General features: G+C 39.3%; 1 protein-coding gene across 2 annotated transcripts in view; it reads right to left on the reverse strand.

Annotated features, from left to right (window-relative positions):
* CYP2C19 (cytochrome P450 2C19) overlaps positions 1-26227 on the reverse strand; it is a 252248-nt gene that overhangs the window by 180755 nt on the left and 45266 nt on the right. Inside the window, 2 exon segments of one of the 2 annotated variants that reach the window (NM_001205152.1) lie at positions 7143-7774; positions 10071-10212. The exons of the other annotated variant lie outside the window; for it this stretch is intronic. Coding sequence (NP_001192081.1) covers positions 7593-7774; positions 10071-10212 — 324 coding nt within the window. The 3' untranslated portion in view covers positions 7143-7592. 2 annotated transcript variants of the gene reach the window in all.

Here is a 26227-nt window from a genome sequence, read left to right on the forward strand (position 1 = left end):
TCCAGGTTCGATGCAGGATACAGGATGCTTAGGGCTGGTGCACTGGGATGACCCAGAGGGATGGTATGGGGAGGGAAGTGGGAGGGGGCTTCAGGATGGGGAGCATGTGTACACCCATGGCGTGTTCATATTGATGTATGGCAAAGCCAATACAATATTGTAAAGTAATTAGCCTCCACTTAAAATAAATAAATTTAAATTTTAAAAGATCTGCCTGCCAGTGCAGCAGACATAGGTTCCATCTCTGATCTGGGAAGATCCCACATACTGGAGAGCATCTAAATCCCTTGGGAGAAAAAAAAAAAAAGGCAAAGAAAAAAAAAAGATTTTCTTTATTGATTTTTTTTTGGTGGGGGGGGGAATTTTATAGCTTTTTTTTTTTCATTGCAAATCAATATCCAGCCAGGAGCAAGCCTATAATTTGATTATCTTTCCCTGTTTCCTTCTGTTATCATTCTCTTTGCCTTGTTTGTTTTCTTTTTGTACATTAAACTTTGTGAAGAGTTCAGTTTAGTAGTCATGTAAAATTTTCCTCAGGATGGTTTTATGTGATTGTTTCCTGGACACAGATTCCAGTTATGATTTGGTAAGAGAATTACATGGGTGCATTGTGTATCCCACTGAAATTCATTAGGGAGGTGGAGCACATAGCATCACTTATCCCATTGTTGGTTATGCAATGTTGTTCATATGATAAAATGTTATCTGCCAGATTTCTCTATGAAAAAAGTTTTTTTTTTAATATTCAATTAACTGAATGTTTCTTTATGGCTTTCTGAATATCATGCTTTTTATTCATTTACCCAGCAGTTTTTAGCATTAATAGATAAAAATTGCTTTAAATAATGATTCTAAGCTGAATTGCTTAAAATGATTTTTCTAATTTTGTCATCCTTCTGGGTTTCAAAGCTAGGATTAATCTGTAATAAAGTCTACTCTATATTTTTAAATTAAGACAAATAATTTGTGTGGCAATGGTAAACACTAATATTTGTTACTGTGCTTAGTGTTATCACAAAAGAGGTTATAACTCCAGATATTTTAAATTAACAATAATGATTTGTTTTAAATCATAAACCACATATGAGATGAGTGAAAATTGACATAATAAAATAAAGCAGCTGGTGGGGACTTATACTAGTATGATAATTAGATTGGATTCATAAGGTCTGACATCCTAGGACTCAGGTACTGAGTATTTCAGATGCTGTCGAAGTTCACATTAGCAACAACACTGCCACTTGTCTTAAATTTATCCTTGTTTGTTACCTGTTTCTTCTGCCTCAAAATACCACTGCCCTTCTTTGGATCTAGGATCATTCACCTATATCATAAGACTGGAGTAAATAATTTGTAACATTTCTTCCAGCTCCATGACTTCTTAATAGTTCAGTTTATCTTCATCTGTTCTTTCCAGGGAACAGATGTATTAACATCCCTGACTTCCGTGCTGCTGCTGCTGCTGCTGCTGCTGCTGCTGCTGCTGCTGCTGCTGCTGCTAAGTCACTTCAGTCGTGTCCGACTCTGTGTGACCCCATAAACGGCAGCCCACCAGGCTCCCCCGTCCCTGGGATTCTCCAGGCAAGAACACTGGAGTGGGTTGCCATTTCCTTCTCCAATGCATGAAAGTGAAAAGTGAAAGGGAAGCTGCTCAGTCGTGTCTGACTCTTATCGACCCCATGGACTGCAGCCCACCAGGCTCCTCCGTCCAAGGGATTTGCCAGGCAAGAGTACTGGAGTGGGGTGCCATTGCCTTCTCCAGACTTCTGTGCTACATGATGACAAAGAATCTACAACCCAGAAGTGTTTGGACCTGACCACTTCATGGATGAGAGTAGAAAGTTTAAGAACACTGACTACTTCATGGCTTTCTCAGCAAGTAACGTAAATTTATTTTCTTTTTTCTATGTATATATATTTTATTTTATTTTATTTTCTGCTTATTTACTTTACAATATTGTATTGGTTTTACCATACATTGACTTGAATCTGCCATGGGTGTAAGGGTGTTCCCCATCCTGAACCCCCCTCTCACCTCCTTCCCCATCACATCCCTCTGGGTCATCCCAATGCACCAGCCCCGAGCAGCCTGTATCATGCATTGAACCAGGACTGGCGATTCATTTCACATATGATAACATACATGTTCCAATGCCATTCTCCCATATCATCCCGCCCTCACCCTCTCCTACAGAGTCCAAAAGACTGTTCTATACATCTGTGTCTCTTTTGCTGTCTCGCATACAGGGTTATCATCACCATCTTTCTAAATTCCATATATATGCGTTAGTATACTGTATTGGTGTTTTTCTTTCTGGCTTACGTCACTCTGTATAATCAGCTCCAGTTTCATCCACCTCATTAGAACTCATTCAAATGTATTCTTTCTAATGGCTGAATAACACTCCATTGAGTATATGTACCACTGCTTTCTTATTCATTGGTCTGCCAATGGACATCTAGGTTGCTTCCACATCCTGGCTCTTATAAACAGTGCTGCGATGAACATTGGGGTACACGTGTCTCTTTCAATTCTGGTTTCCTCAGTGTGCATGCTCAGCAGTGGGATTGCTAGGTCATATGCAGTTCTATTTCCAGTTTTTTATGGAATCTCCACACTGGTCTCCATAGTGGCTGTACTAGTTTTCATTCCCACCAACACTGTAAGATGGTTCCATTTTCTCCACACCCTCTCCAGTACTTATTGTTTGTAGATTCTTGGATAGAAGCCATTTTGACTGGCATGAGATGATATCTCATTGTGGTTTTGATTTGCATTTCTCTGATAATGAGTGATGTTGAGCATCTTTTCATGTGTTTGTTAGCCATCTGTATGTCTTCTTTAAAGAAATGTCTATTTAGTTCTTCTGCCCATTTTTTGATGGGGTCGTTAATTTTTCTGAAATTGAGCTGCGGGAGTTGCTTGTATATTTTTGAGATTAGTTGTTTGTCAGTTGCTTCATTTGCTATTATTTTCTCCCAGTCTGAAGACTGTCTTTTCACCTTGCCTAGAGTTTCTTTTGTTGTGAAAAAGCTTTTAAGTTTTATTAGGTCCCATTTGTTTATTTTTGCTTTTATTTCCAACATTCTGGGTGGTGGGTCATAGAAGATCTTGCTGTGACTTATGTCAGAGAATGTTTGCCTATGTTTTCCTCCAAGAGTTTCATAGATTTTGGTCTTACATTTAGATCTTCAATCCCTTTTGAGTTTATTTTTGTGTATGGTGTTAGAAAGTGTTCTAATTTCATTCTTTTTTTAATTTATTTATTTTAATTGGAGGCTAATTACTTTACAATATTGTATTGGTTTTGCTATACATCAACATGAATCCACCACGGGTGTACACGTGTTCCCAGTCCTGAACCCCCCTTCCACCTCCTTCCCCATACCATCCCTCTGGGTCATCCCTGTGCACCACCCCCTAATGCATATATATGGAATTTAGAAAGATGGTAACGATAACGCTGTATGCGAGACAGCAAAAGAGACACAGATGTATAGAACAGTCTTTTGGACTCTGGGAGAGGGTGGGATGACTTGGGAGAATGGCATTGAAACATGTATAATTTCATTCATTTACAAGTGGTTGACCAGTTTTCCCAGCACCACTTGTTAAAGAGATTATCTTTTTATCCATTGTATATTCTTGCCTTCTTTGTCAAAGATAAGGTGTCCATAGGTGCATGGATTAATCTCTAGGCTTTCTATCTTGTTCCATTGATCTATATTTCTGTCTTTATGCCAGTACCATACTGTCTTGATGACTGTGGCTTTGTAGTAGAGCCTGAAGTCAGGCAGGTTGATTCCTCCAGTTCCATTCTTCTTTCTCAAGATGGCTTTGGCTATTCGAGGTTTTTTGTATTGCCATACAAATTGTGAAATTATTTACTCTAGTTCTGTGAATAATACCATTGATAGCTTGATGGGGATTGCATTGAATCTCTAGATTGCTTTGGGTAGTATACTCATTTTCACTACATTAATTCTTCCACCTCATGAACATGGCGTATTTTTCCATCTATTTCTTCTTCTTTGGGTTCTTTAATCAGTGTTTTATAGTTTTCTATATAAAGGTCTTTTGTTTCTTTATGTAGATATATGCCTAAGTGTTTTATTATTTTCATTGCAAAGGTGAATGGAACTGTTTCCTCAATTTCTCTTTCTGTTTTCTCATTGTTAGTGTATAGGAATGCAAGGGATTTCTGTGTGTTAATTTACATCTCCTGCAACTTTACTCTATTCATTGATTAGCTCTAGTAATTTTCTAGTGGAGTCTTTAGGGTTTTCTATGTAGATGATCATGTCATCTGCAAACAGTGAGAGTTTTACTTCTTTTCAAATCTGGATTCCTTTTATTTCTTTTTCCGCTCTGACTCCTGCGGCCAAAACTTCCAAAACTATGTTGAATATTAGTGGTGAAAGTTCTCCATCTATTTGTGTCCTCTTTGATTTCTTTCATCAGTGTTTTATAGTTTTCTATATAAAGGTCTTTTGTTTCTTTTTGTAGATATATTCCTAAGTGTTTTATTATTTTCATTGCAAAGGTGAATGGAACTGTTCCCTCAATTTCTCTTTCTGTTTTCTCACTGTTAGTGTATAAGAATGCAAGGGATTTCTATGTGTTGATTTTATATCCTGCAACTTTACTATGTTCATTGATCAGCTCTAGTAATTTTCTGGTGGAGTCTTCAGGGTTTTCTATGTAGAGGATCAGGTCATCTGCAAACAGTGAGAGTTTTGCTTCTTCTTTTCCAACAAGCATTTAATCAATGACTGAAATTATGTAAAGAAAGACTCTGGTCTTGTAAATATTCTTCAACTTCAGGCTAATCTTATTCCTTAGTTGCAGATCTTCATAACCGTCAAGCTTCAACTGAAGTTGAAATGTCTACTTGGTCCATCTTTTTTTCTGATAGCCTTCAGAATCTGCAAGATTTGGGGGAGTTCTAAAACTCCTACGTGACACCCAACCTTTAAGACTCTCACCTCTTATTTTCAAATCAATATTCACCTCAAAGATAAAATCACATCAAATAAGAGGCTTCCTATCATGGACTTCCCAATCCCTCTGCTTTCTTGTCCCAGAAATTGTCACAACTTTGATCACATTAACACGCTGACAAATTATATATATATATATATATATATATATATATATATATATACACACACACACACATATATACATACACACATATATATATATACACACATATATATGTTTGTGTATTGTCTGTGTGTGTCTGTGTGATGAGTCAGAGAAATACAGACATAAATATATATATATATATATTATATCAAGAAATTTCTGGTCATTGCAATAAAATATTATCTGCAGATGATGAGATTTCTACTTGAAAGGTAACTAAAAGCTCCGAAATCCACCAAAGAATTCAGTCCTCAGTACACGTAAGGGTTTGATCAAGTAGTCTTTCTATTACAGTCATGACAGAAAAGAAAAGGACTTCCCTGGCAGTCCAGTGGTTAAGACCTCCCTTCCACTGCATGGGGCATGGTTTCCATCCCTGTCTGGAAATTAAGATCCTAAATGCCAGCAGTGTGGCCAAAAAAAAAAATTGTTTTTAAGTAAATTCTGGTTCCAAATAGGAAAAGGAGTACATCAAGGCTGTATATTGTCACCCTGCTTATTTAACTTCCATGCAGAGTACATCATGAGAAATGCTGGGCTAGAAGAAGCACAAGCTGGAATCAAGATTGCCAGGAGAAATATCAATAACCTCAGATATACAGATGACACCACCCTTATGGAAGAAAGTGAAGAAGAACTAAAGAACCTCTTGATGAAAGTGAAAGTAGAGAGTGAAACAGTTGGCTTAAAGCTCAACATTCAGAAAACGAAGATCATGGCATCCAGTCCCATCATTTCATGGGAAATATATGGGGAAAGAGTGGAAACAGTGTGACTTTATTTTTGGGGGCTCCAAAATCACTGAAGATGGTGATTGCAACCATGAAATTAAAAGACGCTTACTCCTTGTAAGGAAAGTTATGACCAACCTAGATAGCATATTCAAAAGCAGAGACATTACTTTGCCAACAAAGGTCCATCTAGTCAAGGCTATGGTTTTTCCAGTGGTCATCTATGAATGTGAGAGTTGGACTCTGAAGAAAGCTGAGTGCCAAAAATTGATGCTTTTGAACTGTGGTGTTGGGGAAGACTCTTAAGGGTCCCTTGAACTGCAAGGAGATCCAACCAGTCCATCTTAAAGGAGATCAATCCTGGGTGTTCATTAGAAGGACTGATACTAAAGCTGAAACTCCAATACTTTGGCCACCTCATGCGAAGGGTTGACTCATTAGAAAAGACCCTGATGCTGGGAGAGATTGGGGGCAGGAGGACAAGGGGATGACAGAGGGTGAGATAGCTGGATGGCATCACTGACTCGATGGAAGTGAGTTTGAGTGAACTCCAGGAGTTGGTGATGGACAGGGAGGCCTGGCGTGCTGTGATTCATGGGGTCACAAAGAGTTGGACACGACTGAGAGACTGAACTGAAATGAACTGAACTGAACTGAAGCAGATATGTAATTTTTAGGGCATTATGCTTCTGTATCTACAAAAAATTAAAGTGCATATATATGTGCAGCCACATCACTTCTAAGAAACTATCCTGAAGAGACAGTAAAGGTATAATAGAAGACATGTGCATGTATTAATAGTAGCATTTTTATATTGACAAGATTTCAAAAATAATATAAATATCCTTGATTAGGAAGATAATTTTAAAAAGTTATCATATCTATTAACAAAGTAATATGAGATACATTAACTTACACTGCTTGTGAAAATATCAACTTTATGCTATTATATGTCACCAAAAAACATAGCTATAAACAATACATACACATGCAAACACTAAACACACACATAGATTCCTCTGTGTATGTTCAAATATAACCCACATGTATATTAATTACCTTCCCCTCTTCCTTACTTTTATATGTCTGCATGTCTGTGTGTGTGTTGTGTGTGTGTTTAATCACTAGGAGAAAGAGGGAAGAACATCTCTGGAAAGACTAATAAATTCAAGTTTTATCTCATACTATTCCCTCTAGCTGGAGTCATCTTCACCTGATTTCTTTTGCATGTATATACATATATACACATACAACCCATCAAACATATAATTATATTTTTAATAAACATTGGGGGAAAGCAAAATTATACATCCAAACTATCAAGAGATCATTCCCCTAGAGAGATAAATAGGAGTAAGAGATGAGTGCATTTTAAAAAAATTTATCACATGGGATAATTGCCAACTTTAATTTTTAATAAAATATGACATTTATAAGGTGCCTTCCATTTGGTATACACAATAAATGGGATGTAGCTTAAGATCTCAGGACTGTAATTTTTAAAAAAATTATTGGGGACAAAACTGTTGTATTTCATGCAAAAAAAAACTTGAAGTGAATCTTAAAGAAAATTAGAAGAGGCGGGGCTCAAGAATGTCACTCCTAAAGGTAAGGGAGAGGCGGACAATGGCTAACAGCCAGGATAGAGAGCGTCAGCTTGTGTAGATGGAGCTGGAGAGGCTCACTCTGCAACCTGGCAGTCAGCCCTTTCTTCAGACTGGAATGAAACACATCTCACAGAAGGGTGGAATAGAGATCATCCCTTTGAAACTTGGTGCAGTATCAATGTGCTTTGGATCAACCACAGGTTTCAAGGTAAAATGCTGTAAAATGCTGACCAGGAGTAAAAACAGCTCCATGCGGGCCAGGCCTTCTCCAACACAAACTCTTTTTCCTAAAAATGACACATAAATTAAATAGTTGTTCAATTCTATTTCTAACATATCACAAAGGGAAGCATAAATAAATATGGAATGAGTAAATACATAAACAAATTAATAAAAGACAAATTAACCTATGGCTTCTTCTATTTACACCAAAATCCAGTTTGCTTCATTTCCTCAGAACAGATTTCAGTGTACTTTCTCTATTAAAAGGAATCTGTTCTGTACACCCATGTCAGGATTGCTTTCCTGAGGCTTGCCAGTAATATCTTTCTACATACACACTCACCCATCCCAAATAACATGAACTACACACTATATTTTTCCATCTACTTCCAATTCAAGACTCAACAACAGATTTATTTCTCCTCATCTGGATTCCTAAAACTAATCTTGACATTGTCATGTCTCTGTTTCTAACAATATTTCAAGAGCTTACCATTGCCAAGTATAAAAAGAAATGTCACAAACTCGATACCAATATTATTAACCATTCTCTAAACCCCAGACACACTAGCTGTTTCAAGTGTTATGAGTATCCAGTCATTCCTCCAACTGAAATATTGGTTCCTTCAGCTCTTCCTGATGAGATTCTCTACATCCTTCTAGATCCACCACAGGTGTCACTTGCTCTATACAAACTTCTTTGATCTATTCAGGGGGATATAATTCATTCTCTTGCTAGTTTTCCACAAGACTCATAAATACTTCTAATGCAAAATGTTTCAAATGAAATTATAATTATTCCTGTGTCCCACACACGAAATATAAGCTCATAAAGTAAAGGCAAAAGGAGAAGGGATGTGACAGAGGATGAGATGGTTAGATAGTATCACCAACTCAATGGACATGAATTTGAGCAAACTCCGGGAGACAGTGGAGGACAGAGGGCCTGGTGTGCTGCCATCCATGGGGTTGCAAAGAGTCGAACATGACTTAGCAACTGAACAGCAACAACAAAGTAAAGCCTTAGGTCTTATATGATACTACAGTGCCAAGACAAAGCAAGCCTGCAAACCCCACAAACTGGGCAGAAATCTTAAGCCAGTTTGTTATGAAACAATGGAACCAAAATTCAGGAAGTAGATAAGGAATAGATTAGCAGGATCTCATTTTGAGATCAAATTCTGGGCATTGTTCATAATCTTGTGACCAAGCATCAAGCATTCCTTGAAACCTATTTTCCTGGATGTTCAATGAGAAGTAAACCTCCTATTTCTATCCCCATTTCAGTTCCTTCTCTAGGAAAAGCCCTTCACCCTCTCCTTTCTACCCTTCTCCTTTGGACTGTGCTGAACACTCTCCACTTCTCCATCTTTCCAGATCCATACTGTGGTTGGTTTTCTTTTACACCTACTGTGTGTTTAGGAAGTTGATTTCTATGGACTGCATAACCCCACTAGTTAGTTCCCTTCTTCACTGTGAATAAACTCAAAGGATTAGACATTGAGAAGGTTAGAGTATGCCCTCCCTCAGTCCCAGCCTATCATGCCACAATTTCAGCAGTGCTATATTCTCCAACCTATAGACCCATCTCCTGCTGAGGCATCCATTCTCTCTTTGCCAAAGATCTGCTTGTGTTCCAGCGACACCCTCCTTCTCCCAGTCCTTCCGACATAGGATGGTAATGTTGTCCTGCTGATGCTCATCCCCGAGTACTTGACCACTCCTTGCTACTTCACTTAATCATGTCCACACCTCTGAAAAGAGTCTCTTCGTTAAACTGCCTTTAATGAAACTTTTTGAGTACCCTGCCTCTTTCTTTCAAGGACCTCCCCAAATTAAAGGAAGATACTAAAATATCTCTTCCTGCAAGAAAATTTCTCTGTCCTCTGCCCTGACCCCAAAGTGTAAGATTCAGGAGCTCCTCTCTCTGGATTTCCACAGAAGCCTTTGGAAAAGAACTTGTCTCTCTGGAGTATCATCACCTGTTAAGTCGCATTCCTCTTTCTTAGAGGAAAGCTGTCCCTTATTCACATTTCTGTCCCTGGATCTGAGTGAGCATGGGTCTACTACATTTAAGGTCCTCACAGACATTTATTGAGTGAATGGCATCTCTGGACAGGGGAGAAAAGTCTCAGTGGAACTAGACTTCTATGAGGAGCCCTTAAGATTGTCAGAGGTGGGTGAGAGGGCAGAACTCAGTGAGTGCAGCCTCCAATCCAATCAGAAACTATCTGCACCTTGGGAGTGGTGCCTCTGGCCTTATGAAAATGACAATTTGTCCAGCTCAGAGTTGCCTACATACAAAGCTCTTCCTCCTCTCATTTGACCTCTAACGTACAGAAAAAAATGAAGCATGCTTGCCTGCTGAAAAAGCCATGAAGTGGTCAGTCTTCCTAAAGTTGCCACTTTCATCCAGGAAGTGACCAGGATCAAACTGCCCTGGGTTGGGGAACTCCTTACCATCGTGCAGGACAGAAGTCAGAGATGTTAATATGGCTGTGCCCTGAGATAAAGAGAAAGGCAGTAACTAGATTATAAAGAAAGTCATGATTTTTTTTTAATGCCTTATCTAATCCTTTTATTTTATAAATGAGGTGAATGAGGCAAAAACATATTTTATTCTCTCCATGTCAAAGAACAAATTAATGACCAAGCCTAACAAGTCTTAAGCCATATGATGCCATATAAATGATTTATGATTCAATCATATAAATCAACAGTGCCAGTCCAGGGCACTGTTAAGTGACTCCAAGGCTAATCATCTTCAGCTTGTAGCCTACCAATAGCACTTGCTCTTCAGAAAATTAAGGCAGGTGCTTTGTTCTTGACAAATAAATTGGAGTGTTGTTTTAAAGTGCTGATGTCACTAAAATTTCAAGCTCATTCTCTTTGGAACCGAATATAGGGTCCTCTCCAAATATGACCTGATTGGCCATATTCTTGAAAACTATTCAGTTTCCCTCTAAGATGAGAAACTGATAAGTATCCCTCTTGCTGCTATGTTTTTTCACTGTAACTGTTGCATGCACTTGTGGAAACAGGAAGGAATTTCTGAGTTCTAGTAAGGTTTTCATAAACTCAGAGACATAGTACATAATGATTTGAAGTTTAGTTTTTATTATCAATCAAGTATTTCTCTCTTAAATTAAGGTTTATGACCATAAGTAAGTTGTTCAGCATTTCCATGCCCTTTACAAAACGTTTGCCAACCTTGCTTTAAAGCAAAATCTATAACATTAATGGTATGTTCATAATATACAAAATATACATGTGATAGTTTTAACATAAAGGAAGTGGAACAAGTTAAATAGCCATATGCAACTGCAGTGTTCTTGTATTTTAGACAAAATTTAATAGCATTAATTTTAATACTGTAAATATTTAAGGATGCAAATTGTAACCTCAGGGGCTTCTCAGGTGGTGCTAGTGGTAAAGAACCTGCCTGCCAGTTCAGAAGACACAGAAGACGTTGGTTCAACCACTGGATGAGGAATATTTCCCAGAGGAGGGCATGGATTGCAATGGAGGAAGGCAATCCACTCTGGTATTCTTGCCTGGAAAATTCCATGGACAGAGAAGCCTGGCAGGCTACAGCCCATAGGGTCACAGAAGCAACTTAACACATGCAAATGCACTGTAACCTCAAGAGAAACCACTTAAAAAAAAAAAAAAGTTTGATGCCAATAGAAATTTACAAAGCACAAAAACTTAAACTATTCCAGAAGAAGGAAGAAAGGGAGAAATAAAGGAATATAACGGAGAAGGACAAACAAAAACAATTATTTTAATATATAATTATTCCAAGAATAATAAAACAATGAAGGAGGAAGAGTGGAATATAAATTGAGTGAACAAGTGGGACAAAAATGATAGATTTATAGAAATAAAACACCTATTGATAATTATATTAAATTTTAATGAACTAGGCATTCCCACTTAAAAGTCAGAATGCGCTTAACAAACATGTAAGGAAAACTCCATCCAAAAGCAACAGAACATGTTCTTCTAAGCACAGATGAAAGATTCTCCAGAATAGATCATATGATAGGGTACAAAAAAAGGTATTAATAAGTTAAGAAGATTGAAATCATATCAACTATCTTTTCCAACCAAAATGGTATAAATCAAGTAATCAATTACAAGAAGAAAACTGGAAAATTCACAAAGATGTGGAGATTACACAATGTGCCATTGAACAATCAACGATCCAAAGACTAAATCAGAAGAGAATAAAAAAGTACATTGAGACAAACAAAAATGTAAGCTGCTGCTCTTAAGTTGCTTCAGTCGTGTCCGACTCTGTGCGACCCCATAGATGGCAGCCCACCAGGCTCCCCCATCCCTGGGATTCTCTAGGCAAGAACAGTGGAGTGTGTTGCCATTTCTTTCCCCAATGAATGAAAGTGAAAAGCGAAAGTGAAGTCACTCATTTGTGTCTGACTCCTAGAGACCCCATGGATTGCAGCCCACCAGGCTCCTCTGTCCATGGGATTTTCCAGGCAAGAGTACTGGAGTGGGATGCCAGTAAGCACAGCATATCAAAACTCATGAGATTCAGGAAGAATGGTTCTAAGATAAAAGTTCATAGTGAGGGGCAGTCCTAAGATGGCAGAGGAATAGGATGGGAAGACCACTTTCTCCCCCAAAAATTCATCAAAAGATCATTTGAACGGTGAGCAAGTTCCACAAAACAACTCCTGAACACTGGCAGAGGACACCAGGCACCCAGAAAGGCAGCCCATTATCTTTGAAAGAAGGTAGGACAAAATATAAAAGATTAAAAGAGAGACAAAAGAGTTAGGGATGGAGACCCATCCTGGAGAGGGAGTCATAAAAGAGGACAAATTTCCAAACACCAGGAAACCCTCTCCCCGGTGGGTCTGTAGGGAGTTTTGGAATCTCAGAGGGCAACATAACTGGAAGGAAAAATAAACAAAACCCACAGTTTTCGCATCTGATGGCAACTCAGCAGAGAAGTAGCCCAGATGCTAGCATCCACCACCAGCAAGCAGGGGCTGAACAGGGAGGTGTGGGTGGCATTGCTTACAGTAGGGACCAGGCCTGAACGCCCTGAAGACAATCTGAGGGACCTAACGTGAGATAGCAATCCAAAGAGTGGGATAGCCAGAGAGAGAGAAAAAGAGAGAGAGAGAGAGAGAGAGAGAGAGAGAGAGAGAGAGAGAGAGAGAGAGAGAGAACTTTCCTGCAAAAAGCTCTAAGCTAAGGCACTGCCAGCCCACTCACAGAACAAGGGACTGAGCAAATACCAGAAGAGAGCTAGCCGGCTGCAGACCGGCCCATCCCCCACTAGAGGCAGAGAAGCAGGCGGGTGACAACCAGAGCTGGAAAGGGACAATCTCGGTTCCAGAGATGGCATCCACTACAAAACTGCGAGCAGGCTCCCAGTTGCTAACCAAGTCTACCTGGGATCCTGGATAGTTGACATCCACCAGGAAGATCACAACCAGAGATCAGCTCCCCAGAGGAGACACTCAGCGCATCTGAGATGGTGCTCCCATTGTGCACCCAGGAAACTGAGCAGCCAGACCAGGGAGGCAATAAGATGCACCACTCCACCTGAGGAGAGTGCGTTTGCCAAGCACCTGGTCACCTGAGCTGCTCGAACCTGGGAAGGGCACAAAACACAGGCCCAACTGAGTCCACACCTTTATGGAGTACCCGCGAATCTGAACCTGAGCGGCTTAGACCTGAGAAGTGCAGGCAACCCAGGGCCTGCTATAGACAATTCCCCTGCAGCGCAACCTAGAGCCTGAGCAGTGTAGACTGGGAAAGCACACACAACCTGAGCCTCCACTCAGCGTGTCACGGACACTGCGAGCACTCCCCACATACGCCAGTGATATTTGTATGCATTGTTGTTCCCTCCCCACAGCACGACTGAACAAGTGACCCCCTTTGCCCTCTTGTGTCAGGGTGGAAATTAGACACTGAAGAGACTTGCAAACAGAAGAATCCAAAATACACAGAGGGAACCTCTTTGGAAGTGACAGGTGCAACAGTCACTTAAAATCCTGTCTTTGGCACCAACTACATTGGAAGGGACCTATAGACCTTGAGAAGTATAAGCAGGAACAAGGAACTATCTGAAAGTGAACTGACCCCACACTTTCCACAGCAGCTCCAGAGAAATTACTAGATATATTTTTACTATTAATATTTTTTTATTTTTTAAATTTTTAAGTCATTTACTACTGCTTTACTTTTCATTTATATAACCTGCCTTGCAAAAACAAAAAAAAAGGACCCTATTTTTAAAGCAAATTTAATATATTTTTATAATTTTTGTGATTGTTTTGTTTTATTAATATTGCATTTTTGAGAGTCTAACTTCTACTCTAGATTTTTAATCTTTGCTTTTTGGTATTTGTTATCAATTTTGTACCTTTAAGAATCCAATCTTCGGTACTCGTTTTTACCTAGGAGTGTGATTACTGGATTGATTGCCCTCTCCCCTTTCTGACTCTCTTTTTTCTCCCCTAGGTCACCTCTATCTCCTTCCTCCCCTATCTCTGCTCTACCCAACTCTGTGAATCTCTTTGGGTATTCCAGGCTGTGGCGAACACTTAGAGAACTGATAACTGGCTAGATTTGTCTCTCTCCTTTTGATCGCCACCCCCCCCCCTTCTCCTAGTGACTTCTATCTCCTTCCTCCCTCTTCTCTTATCTTCTCCATGTAACTCTGTGAAACTGTCTGGGTGTTCCAGGCTGTGGAGAGTACATAGGGATTTGATTACTGGCTAGATTGCTCTCTCCCCTCTTGATTCCCCCTCTTCTCCTCCTGGTCGCCTTTATCTCCCTCCTCCCTCTTCTCTGATGCATGTAACTCAGTGAAACTCTCTGGGTGTCCCTCACTGTGGAGAACCTTTTCACCATTAACCTAGATGTTTTATCATTGGTGCTGTATGGATGGAGAAGTCTTGAGACTACTGCAAGATAAGACTGAAAACCAGAGACAGGAGGCTTAAATCCAAAACCTGAGAACACCAGAGAACTTCTGACTCCAGGGAACATTAATCAATAACAGCTCATCCAAAAGCGTCCATACCTACACTGAAAAGCGTCCATACCTACACTGAAACCAAGCTCCACCCAAGAGCCAACAAGTTCCAGAGCAAGACATACCATGCAAATTCTTCAAAAATGCAGGAACATAGACCTGAGCTTTAATATACAGCCAGTCCAAAGCCACACCAAACCCACAGACATCTCAAAACTCACTACTGGACACTTCATTGCACTCCAGAGAGAAGAAATCCAGCTCCAACCATCAGAACACGAACGCAAGCTTCCCTAAACAGGAAACCTTGACAAGCCACTCGTCCAACCCAATCCATGGAGAGGAACCTCCGAAATAAGAAGAACCACAAACTGCCAGAATACAGAAAGGCCACCCCAAAGACATCAATCTAAACAAAATGAAAAGGCAGAGAAATATTCAGCAGGTAAGGGAACATGAGAAAGCTACTGGAGATCAGTGGAGAAATAACTCCAGAAAGAATGAAGGGATGGAGCCAAAGGAAAAACAACACCCAGTTGTGGATGGGACTGGTGATAGAAGCAAGGTCTGATGCTGTAAAGAGCAATATTGCATAGGAACTTGGAATGATAGGTCCATGAATCAAGGCAAATTTGAAGTGGTCAAATAGGAGATGGCAAGAGTGAACATTGAAATTCTAGAAATCAGCGAACTAAGATGGACTGGAATGGGTGAATTTGACTCAGATGACCATTATATCTACTACTGTGGGCAGGAATCCCTAGGAAGATGTGGAGTAGCCATCATGGTCAACAAAAGAGTCTGAAATGCAGTACTTGGATGCAGTCTCAAAAACGACAGAATGATCTCTGTTCATTTCCAAGGCAAACCATTCAATATCACGGTAGTCCAAGTCTATGCCCTGACCAGTAATGCTGAAGAAGCTGAATTTGAATGGTTTTATGAAGACCTACAAGACCTTTTAGAACTAACACCCCAAAAAAGATGTCCTTTCATTATAGGGTCATGGAATGCAAAAGTAGGAAGTCAAGAAACACCTGGAGTAACAGGCAAATTTGGCCTTGGAGTACGGAATGAAGCAGGGCAAAGGCTAACAGACCTCTGCCAAGAGGATGCACTTGTCATAGCAAACACCCTCTTCCAACAACACAGGAGAAGATTCTATACATAGACATCACCAGATGGTCAACACCGAAATAAGACTGATTATATTCTTTGCAACCAAAGATGGAGAATCTGTATAAGGTCCACAAAAACAAAACCGGGAGCTGACTGTGGCACAGATCGTGAACTCCTTGTTGCCAAATTAAGACATAAATTGAAGAAAATGGGAAAACCATTAGACCATTCAGGTATGACCTAAATCAAATCCCTTATGAATATACAGTGGAAGAAAGAAATAGATTTACAGGACTAGATCTGATAGACAGAGTGCCTGATGAACTATGGATGGAGGTTTGTGATATTGTACGGGAGACAGGAGGCAAGATCATTCCCAAGAAAAAGAAATGCAAAACAGCAAAATGGCTGTCTGAAGACAGCTGTAAAATAGCTGTGGAAAGAAGAAAACCAGAAGGCAAAGGAGAAAAGGAAAGTTACACCAACTTGAATGCAGAGTCCCAAAGAAGAGCAAGGAGAGACAAGAAAGCCTTCCTCAGTGATCAATGCAACGATAATGAGGAAAACAATAGAATGGGAAAGACAGAGATCTCTTCAAGAAAATTAGAGATATTAAGGGAACGTTGTATGTAAAGATGAGCTCAATAAAAGACAGAAATGTTATGGACCTAACAGAAACAGAAGATATTAAGACAAGGTGTCAAGAATACACAGAAGAATTGTACAAAAAAGATCTTCACGACCCAGATAATTATGAAGGTGTGATCACTCACACTTACTTAGAGCCAGATATCCTCAAATGTGAAGTCAGGTGGGCCTTAGGAAGCATCACTACAAACAAACCTAGTGGAGGCTATATATTCAGGTTGAGCTCTTTCAAATTTTAAAAGATGATGCTGTGAAAGTGCTGCACTCAATATATCAGCAAACTTGGAAAAATCAGCAGTGGCCACAGGACTGAAAAGGTAAGTTTTCATTCCAATCCCAAAGAAAAGTAATGCAAAAAAATGCTCAAACTACCACACAATTGCGCTCATCTCACACGCTAGAAAAGTAATGCTCAAAATTCTCCAAGCCAGGCTTCAGCAATACGTGAACCAAAACTTCAGATGTTCAAGCTGGTTTTAGAAAAGGCAGAGGAACCAGAGATCAAATTGCCAACATCTGCTGGATCATGGAAAAAGTAAGAGAGTTCCAGAAAAACATCTATTTCTGCTTTCTTGACTATGCCAAAGCCTTTGACTGTGTGGATCACAAGAAAGTATGGAAAATTCTGAAAGAGATGGGAATACCAGACCACCTGATCTGCCTCTTGAGAAACTTCTGTACAGGTCAGGAAGCAACAGTTAGAACTAGACAGGAAACATCTGCTTCCAAATAGGAAAAGGAATACATAAAGGCTGTATATTGTCACCCTGCTTATTTAACTTATATGCAGAGTACATCATGAGAAACTCTGGACTGGAAGAAACATAAACTGGAATCAAGATTGCCAGGAGGAATATCAATAACCTCAAATATGCAGATGATACCACCCTTATGGCAGAAAGAGAAGGAGAACGAAAGAGCCTCTTGATGAAAGTGAAAGAAGAATGAAAAAGTTGGCTTAAAGATCAACATTCAGAAAATGAAGATCATGGCATTGGTCCCATCCTTTCATGGGAAATAGATGGGGAAAGAGTGGAAACAGTGTCAGACTTTATTTTTCTGGGCGTCAAAATCACTGCGGATGGTGATTGCAGCCATGAAATTAAAAGACGCTTACTCCTTGAAAGGAAATGTATGACCAACTTAGACAGCATATTCAAAAGCAGAGGCATTACTTTGTTAACAAAAGTTCATCTAGTCAAGCTATGGTTTTTCCAGTAGTCACGTATGGATGTGAGAATTGGACTATAAAGAAAGCTGAGCACAGAAGAATTGATGCTTTTGAACTGTGGTGTTGGAGAAGACTCTTGAGAGTCCCTTGGACTGCATGGAGATCCAACCAGTCCATCACAAAGGAGATTAGTCCTGGGCGTTCATTGGAGGGACTGATGTTGAAGGTGAAACTCCAATATTTTGGCCATCAGATGCAGGGAGCTGATTCATTTGAAAAGGCTCTGATGCTGGGAAAGATTGAGGGCAGGAGAAGGGAAGGACACAGGATGAGATGGTTGGATGGCATCACCGACACAATGGACATGGTTTTGGGTGGACTCAGGGAGGTGGTGATGGACAGGGAGGCCTGGCGTGCTGCAAGTCAAGGGGTCGCAAAGAGTTGGACACGACTGAGCAACTGAACTGAACTGGAAGGAACATGATAAATGCCCACCAAACCAAAGAAAAGAGGAAGAGATAGGGACTCTGCCCCAAAAAATAATTCAGTAGATGATAGTAATGATTCAAAATCTTGAAAATAAAATGGAGTTAGAGATAAATAGCCTGGACACAACGATTGAGAAGATGCAAGAAATGTTTAACAAGAACCTGCTGCTGCTGGTGGTGGTGCTGCTAAGTTGCTTCAGTTGTGTCCGACTCTGTGCAACCACATAGAAGGCAGCCCACCAGGCTCCACCATCCCTGGGATTCTCCAGGCAAGAACACTGGAGTGGGTTGCCATTTCCTTCTCCAATTCATGAAAGTGAAAAATGAAAGTGAAGTTGCTCAGTCATGTACAACTCTTTGCAACCCCATGGACTGCAGCCCACCAGGCTCCTCCTTCCATGGGATTTTCCAGGCAAGAATATTGGAGTGGGGTGCCATTTCCTTCTCCAAACAAGGACCTAGAGAAATAAAAAAGAGTCAATCAATAATGAACAATGGAGTAACTGAGATCAAAAACACTCTGGAGGGAACCAACAGTAAAATAACGGAAGCAGAAGATAGGATAAGTGAGGTAGAAGATGGAATGGTGGAAATAGATGAAGCAGAGAGGGAAAAAAAAAATTAAAAGAAATGACGACAACCTCAGAAAACTCTGGGACAATGTCAGATGCCCAAACACTTGAACAATAGGAGTCCCAGAAGAACAAGACAAAAAGAAAAGCCATGGGAAAATACTTGAGGAGATGATAATTGAAAACGTCCTCAAAATGAGGAAGGAAATAGCCACCCAAGTACAAGAAACCCAGAGAGTCCCAACAGGATAAACCCAAGGCAAAACACCCCAGTTCAGTTTATTTCAGTTCAGTCGCTCAGTTGTGTCTGACTCTTTGTGACCCTATGAATTGCAGCATGCCAGGCCTCCCTGTCCAACACCAACTCCCAGAGTTCACTCAGACTCATGTCCATCGAGTCAGTGATGCGATCCAACCATCTCATCCTCTGTCGTCCCCTTCTCTTCCTGTCCCCAATCCCTCCCAGCATCCAAGTCTTTTCCGATGAGTCAACTCTTCGCATGAGGTGGCCAAAGTACTGGAGTTTCAGCTTCAGCATCATTCCTTCCAAAGAAATCCCAGGGCTGATCTCCTTCAGAATGGACTGGTTGGATCTCCATGCAGTCCAAGGGACTCTCAAGAGTCTTCTCCAACACCACAGTTCAAAAACATCAATTCTTTGGTGCTCTGCCTTCTTCAGAGTCCAACTCTCACATCGATACATGACCACAGGAAAAACCATAGCCTTGACTAGATGGACCTTAGTCGGCAAAGTAATGTCTCTGCTTTTTAATATGCTGTCTAGGTTGGTCATAACTTTTCTTCCAAGGAGTAAGTGTCTTTTAATTTCATGGCTACAGTCACCATCTTCAGTGATTTCAGAGCCCAAAGAAATAAAGTCTGACACTGTTTCCACTGTTTCTCCATTTCCCATGAAGTGATGGGACCAGATGCCATGATCTTCATTTTCTGAATGTTGAGTTTTAAGCCAACTTTTCTACTCTCCTCTTTCACTTTCATCAAGAGGCTTTTTAGTTCTTCTTCACTTTCTGCCATAAGGGTGGTGTCATCTGCATATCTAAGGTTATTGATATTTCTCCCGGCAATCTTGATTTCAGCTTGTGTTTCTTCCAGTCCAGTGATTCTCATGATGTACTCTGCATATAAGTTAAATAAGCAGGGTGACAATATACAGCCTTGACGTACTCCTTTTCCTATTTGGAACCAGTCTGTTGTTCCATGTTCAGTTCTAACTGTTGCTTCCTGACATGCATGCAGAATTCTCAAGAGACAGGTCAGGTGGTCTGGTATTCCCATCTCTTTCAGAATTTTCCACAGTTTCCTGTGATCCACACAGTCAAATGCTTTGACATAGTCAATAAAGCAGAAATAGATGTTTTTTGGGAACTCTTTTGCTTTTTCCATGATCTAGCAGATGTTGGCAATTTGATCTCTGGTTCCTCTGCCTTTTCTAAAACCAGCTTGAACATCAGGAAGTTCATGCTTCACGAATTTCTGAAGCCTGGCTTGGAGAATTTTGAGCATTACTTTACTAGCATGTGAGATGAGTGCAATTGTGCAGTAGTTTGAGCATTCTTTGGCATTGCCTTTCTTTGGGATTGGAATGAAAACTGACCTTTTCCAGTTCAAGACACATATCAATCAAATTTACAAAGATCAAACACAAAGAGCAAATACTAAAAGCAGCAAGGGAAAAACAACAAACACACAAGGGGATTCCCATAAGTATAGCAGCTGATCTTTCATAGAAACTCTTCAGGCCAGGAGGGAATGGCAGGACATACTTAAAGTGATGAAAGAAAATAACCTACAGCCCAGATTACTGTATCCAGCAGGGATCTCACTCAAATATTAAGGAGAAATCAAAAGCTTTACAGACAACCAAAAGCTGAGAGAATTCAGCACCACCAAACCAGCTCTTCAACAAATGCTAAAGGATCTTTAGACAGGAAATGCAGAAAAGATGTATGGCAAAACCAATACAATATTGTAACAGTAATTAACCTCCAATTAAAGGTGGTAACTGCAGCCATGAAATTAAAAGATGCTTACTACTTGGAAGAAAAGTTATGACCAACCTAGATAGTATATTCAAAAGCAGAGACATTACTTTGCCAACAAAGGTCCGTCTAGTCAAGGCTATGGTTTTCCTGTGGTCATGTATGGATGTGAGAGTTGGACTGTGAAGAAGGCTGAATGCTGAAGAATTGATGCTTTTGAACTGTTGTGTTGGAGAAGACTCTTGAGGGTTCCTTGGACTGCAAGGAGATCCAACCAGTCCATTCTGAAGATCAGCCCTGGGATTTCTTTGGAAGGAATGATGCTAAAACTGAAGCTCCAGTACTTTGGCCACCTCATGCGAAGAGCTGACTGATTGGAAAAGACTCTGATGCAGGGAGGGATTGGGGGCAGGAGGAGAAGGGGACGACAGAGGATGAGATGGCTGGATGGCATCACGGACTCGATGAACGTGAGTCTGAGTGAACTCCGGGAGATAGTGATGGACAGGGAGGCCTGGCGTGCTGTGATTCATGGGGTCACAAAGAGTTGGACACGACTGAGCGACTGAACTGAACTGAACTGAACTGAAAATAAATACATGTATATGAAAAAGAAACTCGAACCCCAAACAACAAAATAATGGCAATGGGATCATATTTATCAATAATTACCTTAAACGTAAATGAGTTGAATGCCCCAACCAAAAGACAAAGAAAGACAAAGACTAGCTGAATGAATCAAAAAACAAGACCCCTATACATGCTGTCCACAAGAAACCCATCTCAAAGCAAGGGATACATACAGACTGAAAGTGAAGGGTTGGAAAAAGATACTTCATGCAACTGGAGACCCAAAGAAAGCAGGAGTAGCAATACTCATATCAGATAAAATAAACTTTGAAATAAAGGCTGTGAAATGAGACAAATACATAATGATCAAAGAGTCAATCCAAGAAGAAGATATAACAATTATAAATATATACGCACCCAACCTAGGAGCACTGCAATCTGTAAGACATGTGCTAACAAGTATGAAAGGGGAAATTAACAATAACACAATATTAGTGGGAGACTTTAATACCGCACTCACGCCTATGGATAGATCAACTAAACAGAAAATTAGCAAGGAAACACAAACTTTAAATGATACAATGGACCAGTTAGACCTATTTGATATCTATAGGACATTTTACCCAAAACAATGAATTCCACCTTTTTCTCAAATGCACACAGAACTTTCTCCAGGATAGATCACATCTGGGGCCATAAATCTAGCTTTGGTGAATTCAAAAAACTTGAAGTCATTCCAGGCATCTTTTCTGATCACAATGCATTAAGATTAGATATCAACTACAGGGAAAAAAACTATTTTAAAATTCCAAAATATGGAGGCTAAACAACACGCTTCTGAATAACCACAAATCATAGAAGAAATCAAAATATGCATAGAAACAAATGAAAATGAAAACACAACAAGACAAAATATATGGGACACTGTAAAAGCAGTACTAAGGGAAGATTCAAAGCAATACAGGCATACCTCAAGACAAGAGAAAAGTTAAATAAATAACCTAACTCTACACCTAAAGTAACTAGAAAAGGAAGAAATGAAGAACCCCAGGGTTAGTAGAAGGAAAGAAATCATAAAAATTGGGCACAAATAAATGCAAAAGAAACAAAAGAGACCATAGCAAAAATTTAAAAAGCCAAAAGCTGGTTCTTTGAGAAGATAGATAAAATTGACAAGCCATTAGCCAGACTCATCAAGAAACAAAGGGGGAAATATCAAATCAATAAAATTAGAAATGAAAAAGGAGAAATCACAACAGACAACACAGAAATACAAAGGATCATTAGAGACTACTATCAGCAACTACATGCCAATAAAATGGGCAATTTGGAAGAAATGGACAGATTCTTAGAAAAGCATAACTTTCCAAAACTGAAACAGGAAGAAATGGAACATCTTAACAGACCCATCACAAGCACGGAAATTGAAACTGTAAACAGAAATCGTCCAGCAAACAAAAGCACAGGACCAGACGGCTTACAGCTGAATTCTACCAAAAATTTAGAGAGGACTAACACTTATTCTACCCAAACTCTTCTGGAAAATTGCAGAGGAAGGTAAACTTCCAAACTCATTCTATGAGGCCACCATCACCCTAATACCAAAACCAGACAAACATGCCACAAAAAAAGAAAACTACAGGCCAACATCACTGATGAACATAGATGCAAAAATCCTCAACAGAATTCTAGCAAACAGGATCCAACAACATATTAAAAAGTTCATACATCATGACCAAGTGGGCTTTATCCCAGGGATGCAAGGATTCTGTAATATCCACAAATCAATCAATGTAATATACCATATTAACAAATTGAAAGATAAAAACCATTTAATTATCTCAATAGATGCAGAGAAAACCTTTGACAAAATTCAACATCCGTTTATGATAATAACTCTCCAGAGAGCAGGAATAGAAGGAACATACTTCAACATAATAAAAGCTATATATGACAAACCCGCAGCAAACATTATCCTCAATGGTGAAAAATTGAAAGCATTTCCCCTAAAGTCGGGAACAAGACAAGGGTGCCCACTCTCACCACTACTATTCAATATAGTTTTGGAAGTTTTGGCCACAGCAATCAGAGCAGAAATAGAAATAAAAGGAAGCCAAATTGGAAAAGAAGAAGTAAAATTTTCACTGTTTGCAGATGACATGATCCTCTACATAGAAAACCCCAAAGACTCCACCACAAAATTACTAGAGCTAATCAATGAATATAGTAAAGTTGCAGGATATAAAAAAACACACAGAAATCCCTTGCATTCCTACACACTGACAAACAGAAAACAGAAAGAGAAATTAAGGAAACAATTCCATTCACCATTGCAACTAAAAGAATAAAATAGGAAAAAATCTACCTAAAGAAACAAAAGACCTGTATATAGAAAACTGTAAAACACTGATGAAAGAAATCAAAGAGGACACAAATAGATGGAGAAATTACCGTGTTCATGGATCAGAAGAATCGATATAGTGAAAATGAGTATACCACCCCCAAAAATCTATAGATTCAATGCAATCCCTATCAAAGCTACCAGAACTAGAACAATAATTTTACTATTTGTATGAAAAAAAAAAATTCGTATAGCCAAAGCAATCTTGAGAAAGAAGAATAGAACGGGAGGAATCAATCTGCCTGACTTCAGGCTCTATTACAAAGCCACAGTCATCGAGACAGTATGGTACTGGCACAAAGACAGATATATAGATCAATGGAACAAACTAGAAAGCCCAGAGATAAATCCACGCACCTATGACACCTTATCTTTGACAAAGCAGGCAAAAATATACAATGGAGAAAACATAGTCTCTTTAACAAGTGGTGCTGGGAAAACTGGTCAACCACTTGTAAAAGAATAAAATTAGGACACTTTCTAACATCATACACAAAAATAAACTCAAAATGGATTGAAGATCTAAATGTAAGACCAGAAACTGTAAAACTCTTAGAGAAAAACATAGGCAAAACCCTCTCCGACATAAATCACAGTAGGATCCTCTATGACCCACCTCCCCAAATATTGGAAATAAATGCAAAAATAAACAAATGGGACCTAATAAAACTTAAAAGCTTCTGCAAAACAAAGGAAACTATAAGCAAGGTGAAAAGGCAGCCTTCAGAATGGGAGAAAATAATAGCAAATCAAGCAACTGACAAAGAATTAATCTCAAAAATATACAAGCAACTTATGCAGCTCAATTCCAGAAAAATAAATGACCCAATCAAAAAATGGGCCAAAGAACTAAACAGACATTTCTCCAAAGAAGACATACAGATGGCTAACAAACACATGAAAAGATGCTCAATATCACTCATTATCAGAGAAATGCAAATCAAAACCACAATGAGGTACCATCTCACAATGGTCAGAATGGCTGCTATTCAAAATAAATGCTGGAGACTGTATGGAGAAAAGGGAACCCACTTACACTACTGGTGGAACTGCAAACTAATACAGCCACTATGGAGAACAGTGTGGAGATTCCTTCAAAAACTGCAAATAGAACTGCCATATGACCCAGCAATCCCACTGCTGGGCATACACACCGAGGAAACCAGAATTGAAAGAGATACATGTACCCCAATGTTCATCGCAGCATTGTTTATGATAGCCAGGACATAGAAGCAACCTAGATGTCCCTTGGCAGATGAATGGATAAGAAAGTTGTGGTACATATACACGATGGAATAGTACTCAGCCATTAAAAGGAATCCATGTGAATCAGTTCTAATGAGGTGGATTAAATTGCAGCCTATTACACAGAGTGAATTAAGTCAAAAAGAAAAACACCAATACAGTGTATTAATGCATATATACGCAATTTAGAAAGGTGGCAACGATGATCTTATATGCAAGACAGCAAAAAGACACAGAAGTAAAGAAGAGACTGTTGGACTCTCTGGGAGAAGGCAAGGGTGGGGTCGTTTGAAAAAATAGCAGTGAAACATGTATATTATCATATGTGAAATAGATCGCCAGTCCAGGTTGGATGCACGAGGCAGGGTGCTCAGGGCTGGTGCACTGGGATGACCCTGAGAGATGGGATGGGGAGCGAGGTGGGAGAGGGGTTCAGGATGGGGAACACATGTACCTGATGGTTGATTCATGTCAATGTATGGCAAAAGCACTGCAATATTGTAAAGTAATTAGTGTCCAATTAAAATAAATAAATTTTTTAAAAAGTTCATAGTGATAAATGCATACATCAAGAAATAACAAAGATCTCAAACAAAAAAAAAACCTAACTTGATACCTCAAAGAACTAGAAAAAGATTAAAAACCAAAGTTCAAATATAGTACAAAGGAAATAACCAAGGGTGGAAAAAATAGAGAGAGACTAATAAGACAATATGAATAAGACCTGTATTTTTTTAATGATAAACAAAGTTGACAGACCTTTAGATTCACCAAGAAATAAAGAGGCACAACTCAAATAAACAAAATCAGAAATAAAAGAGGAGACATTAAAGTTGATACCGCATATGGAGGTTAAACAACACACTTCTGAATAACCAATAAATCACAGAAGAAATCAAAAAAGAAATCAAAATATGCATAGAAACGAATGAAAATGAGAACACAACAACCCAAAACCTGTGGGACACTATAAAAGCAGTGCTAAGAGGAAAGTTCATAGCAATACAGGCATACCTCAAGAAACAAGGGAAAAAAAAAAAAGAAGAAGAAGAAACAAGAAAAAAGTCAAATAAATAACCTAACTCTACACCTAAAGTAACTAGAAAAGGAAGAATTGGAGAACCCCAGAGTTAGTAGAAGGAAAGAAATCTTAAAAATTAGGGTAGAAATAAATGCAAAAGAAACAAAAGAGACCATAGCAAAAATCAACAAAGCCAAAAGCTGATTCTTTGAAAGGATAAATAAAATTGACAGACCATTAGCCAGACTCATCAAGAAGCAAAGAG

This window comes from Ovis aries, chromosome 22, assembly GCF_016772045.2.
Source record: "Ovis aries strain OAR_USU_Benz2616 breed Rambouillet chromosome 22, ARS-UI_Ramb_v3.0, whole genome shotgun sequence".
Taxonomy (NCBI): domain Eukaryota; kingdom Metazoa; phylum Chordata; class Mammalia; order Artiodactyla; family Bovidae; genus Ovis; species Ovis aries.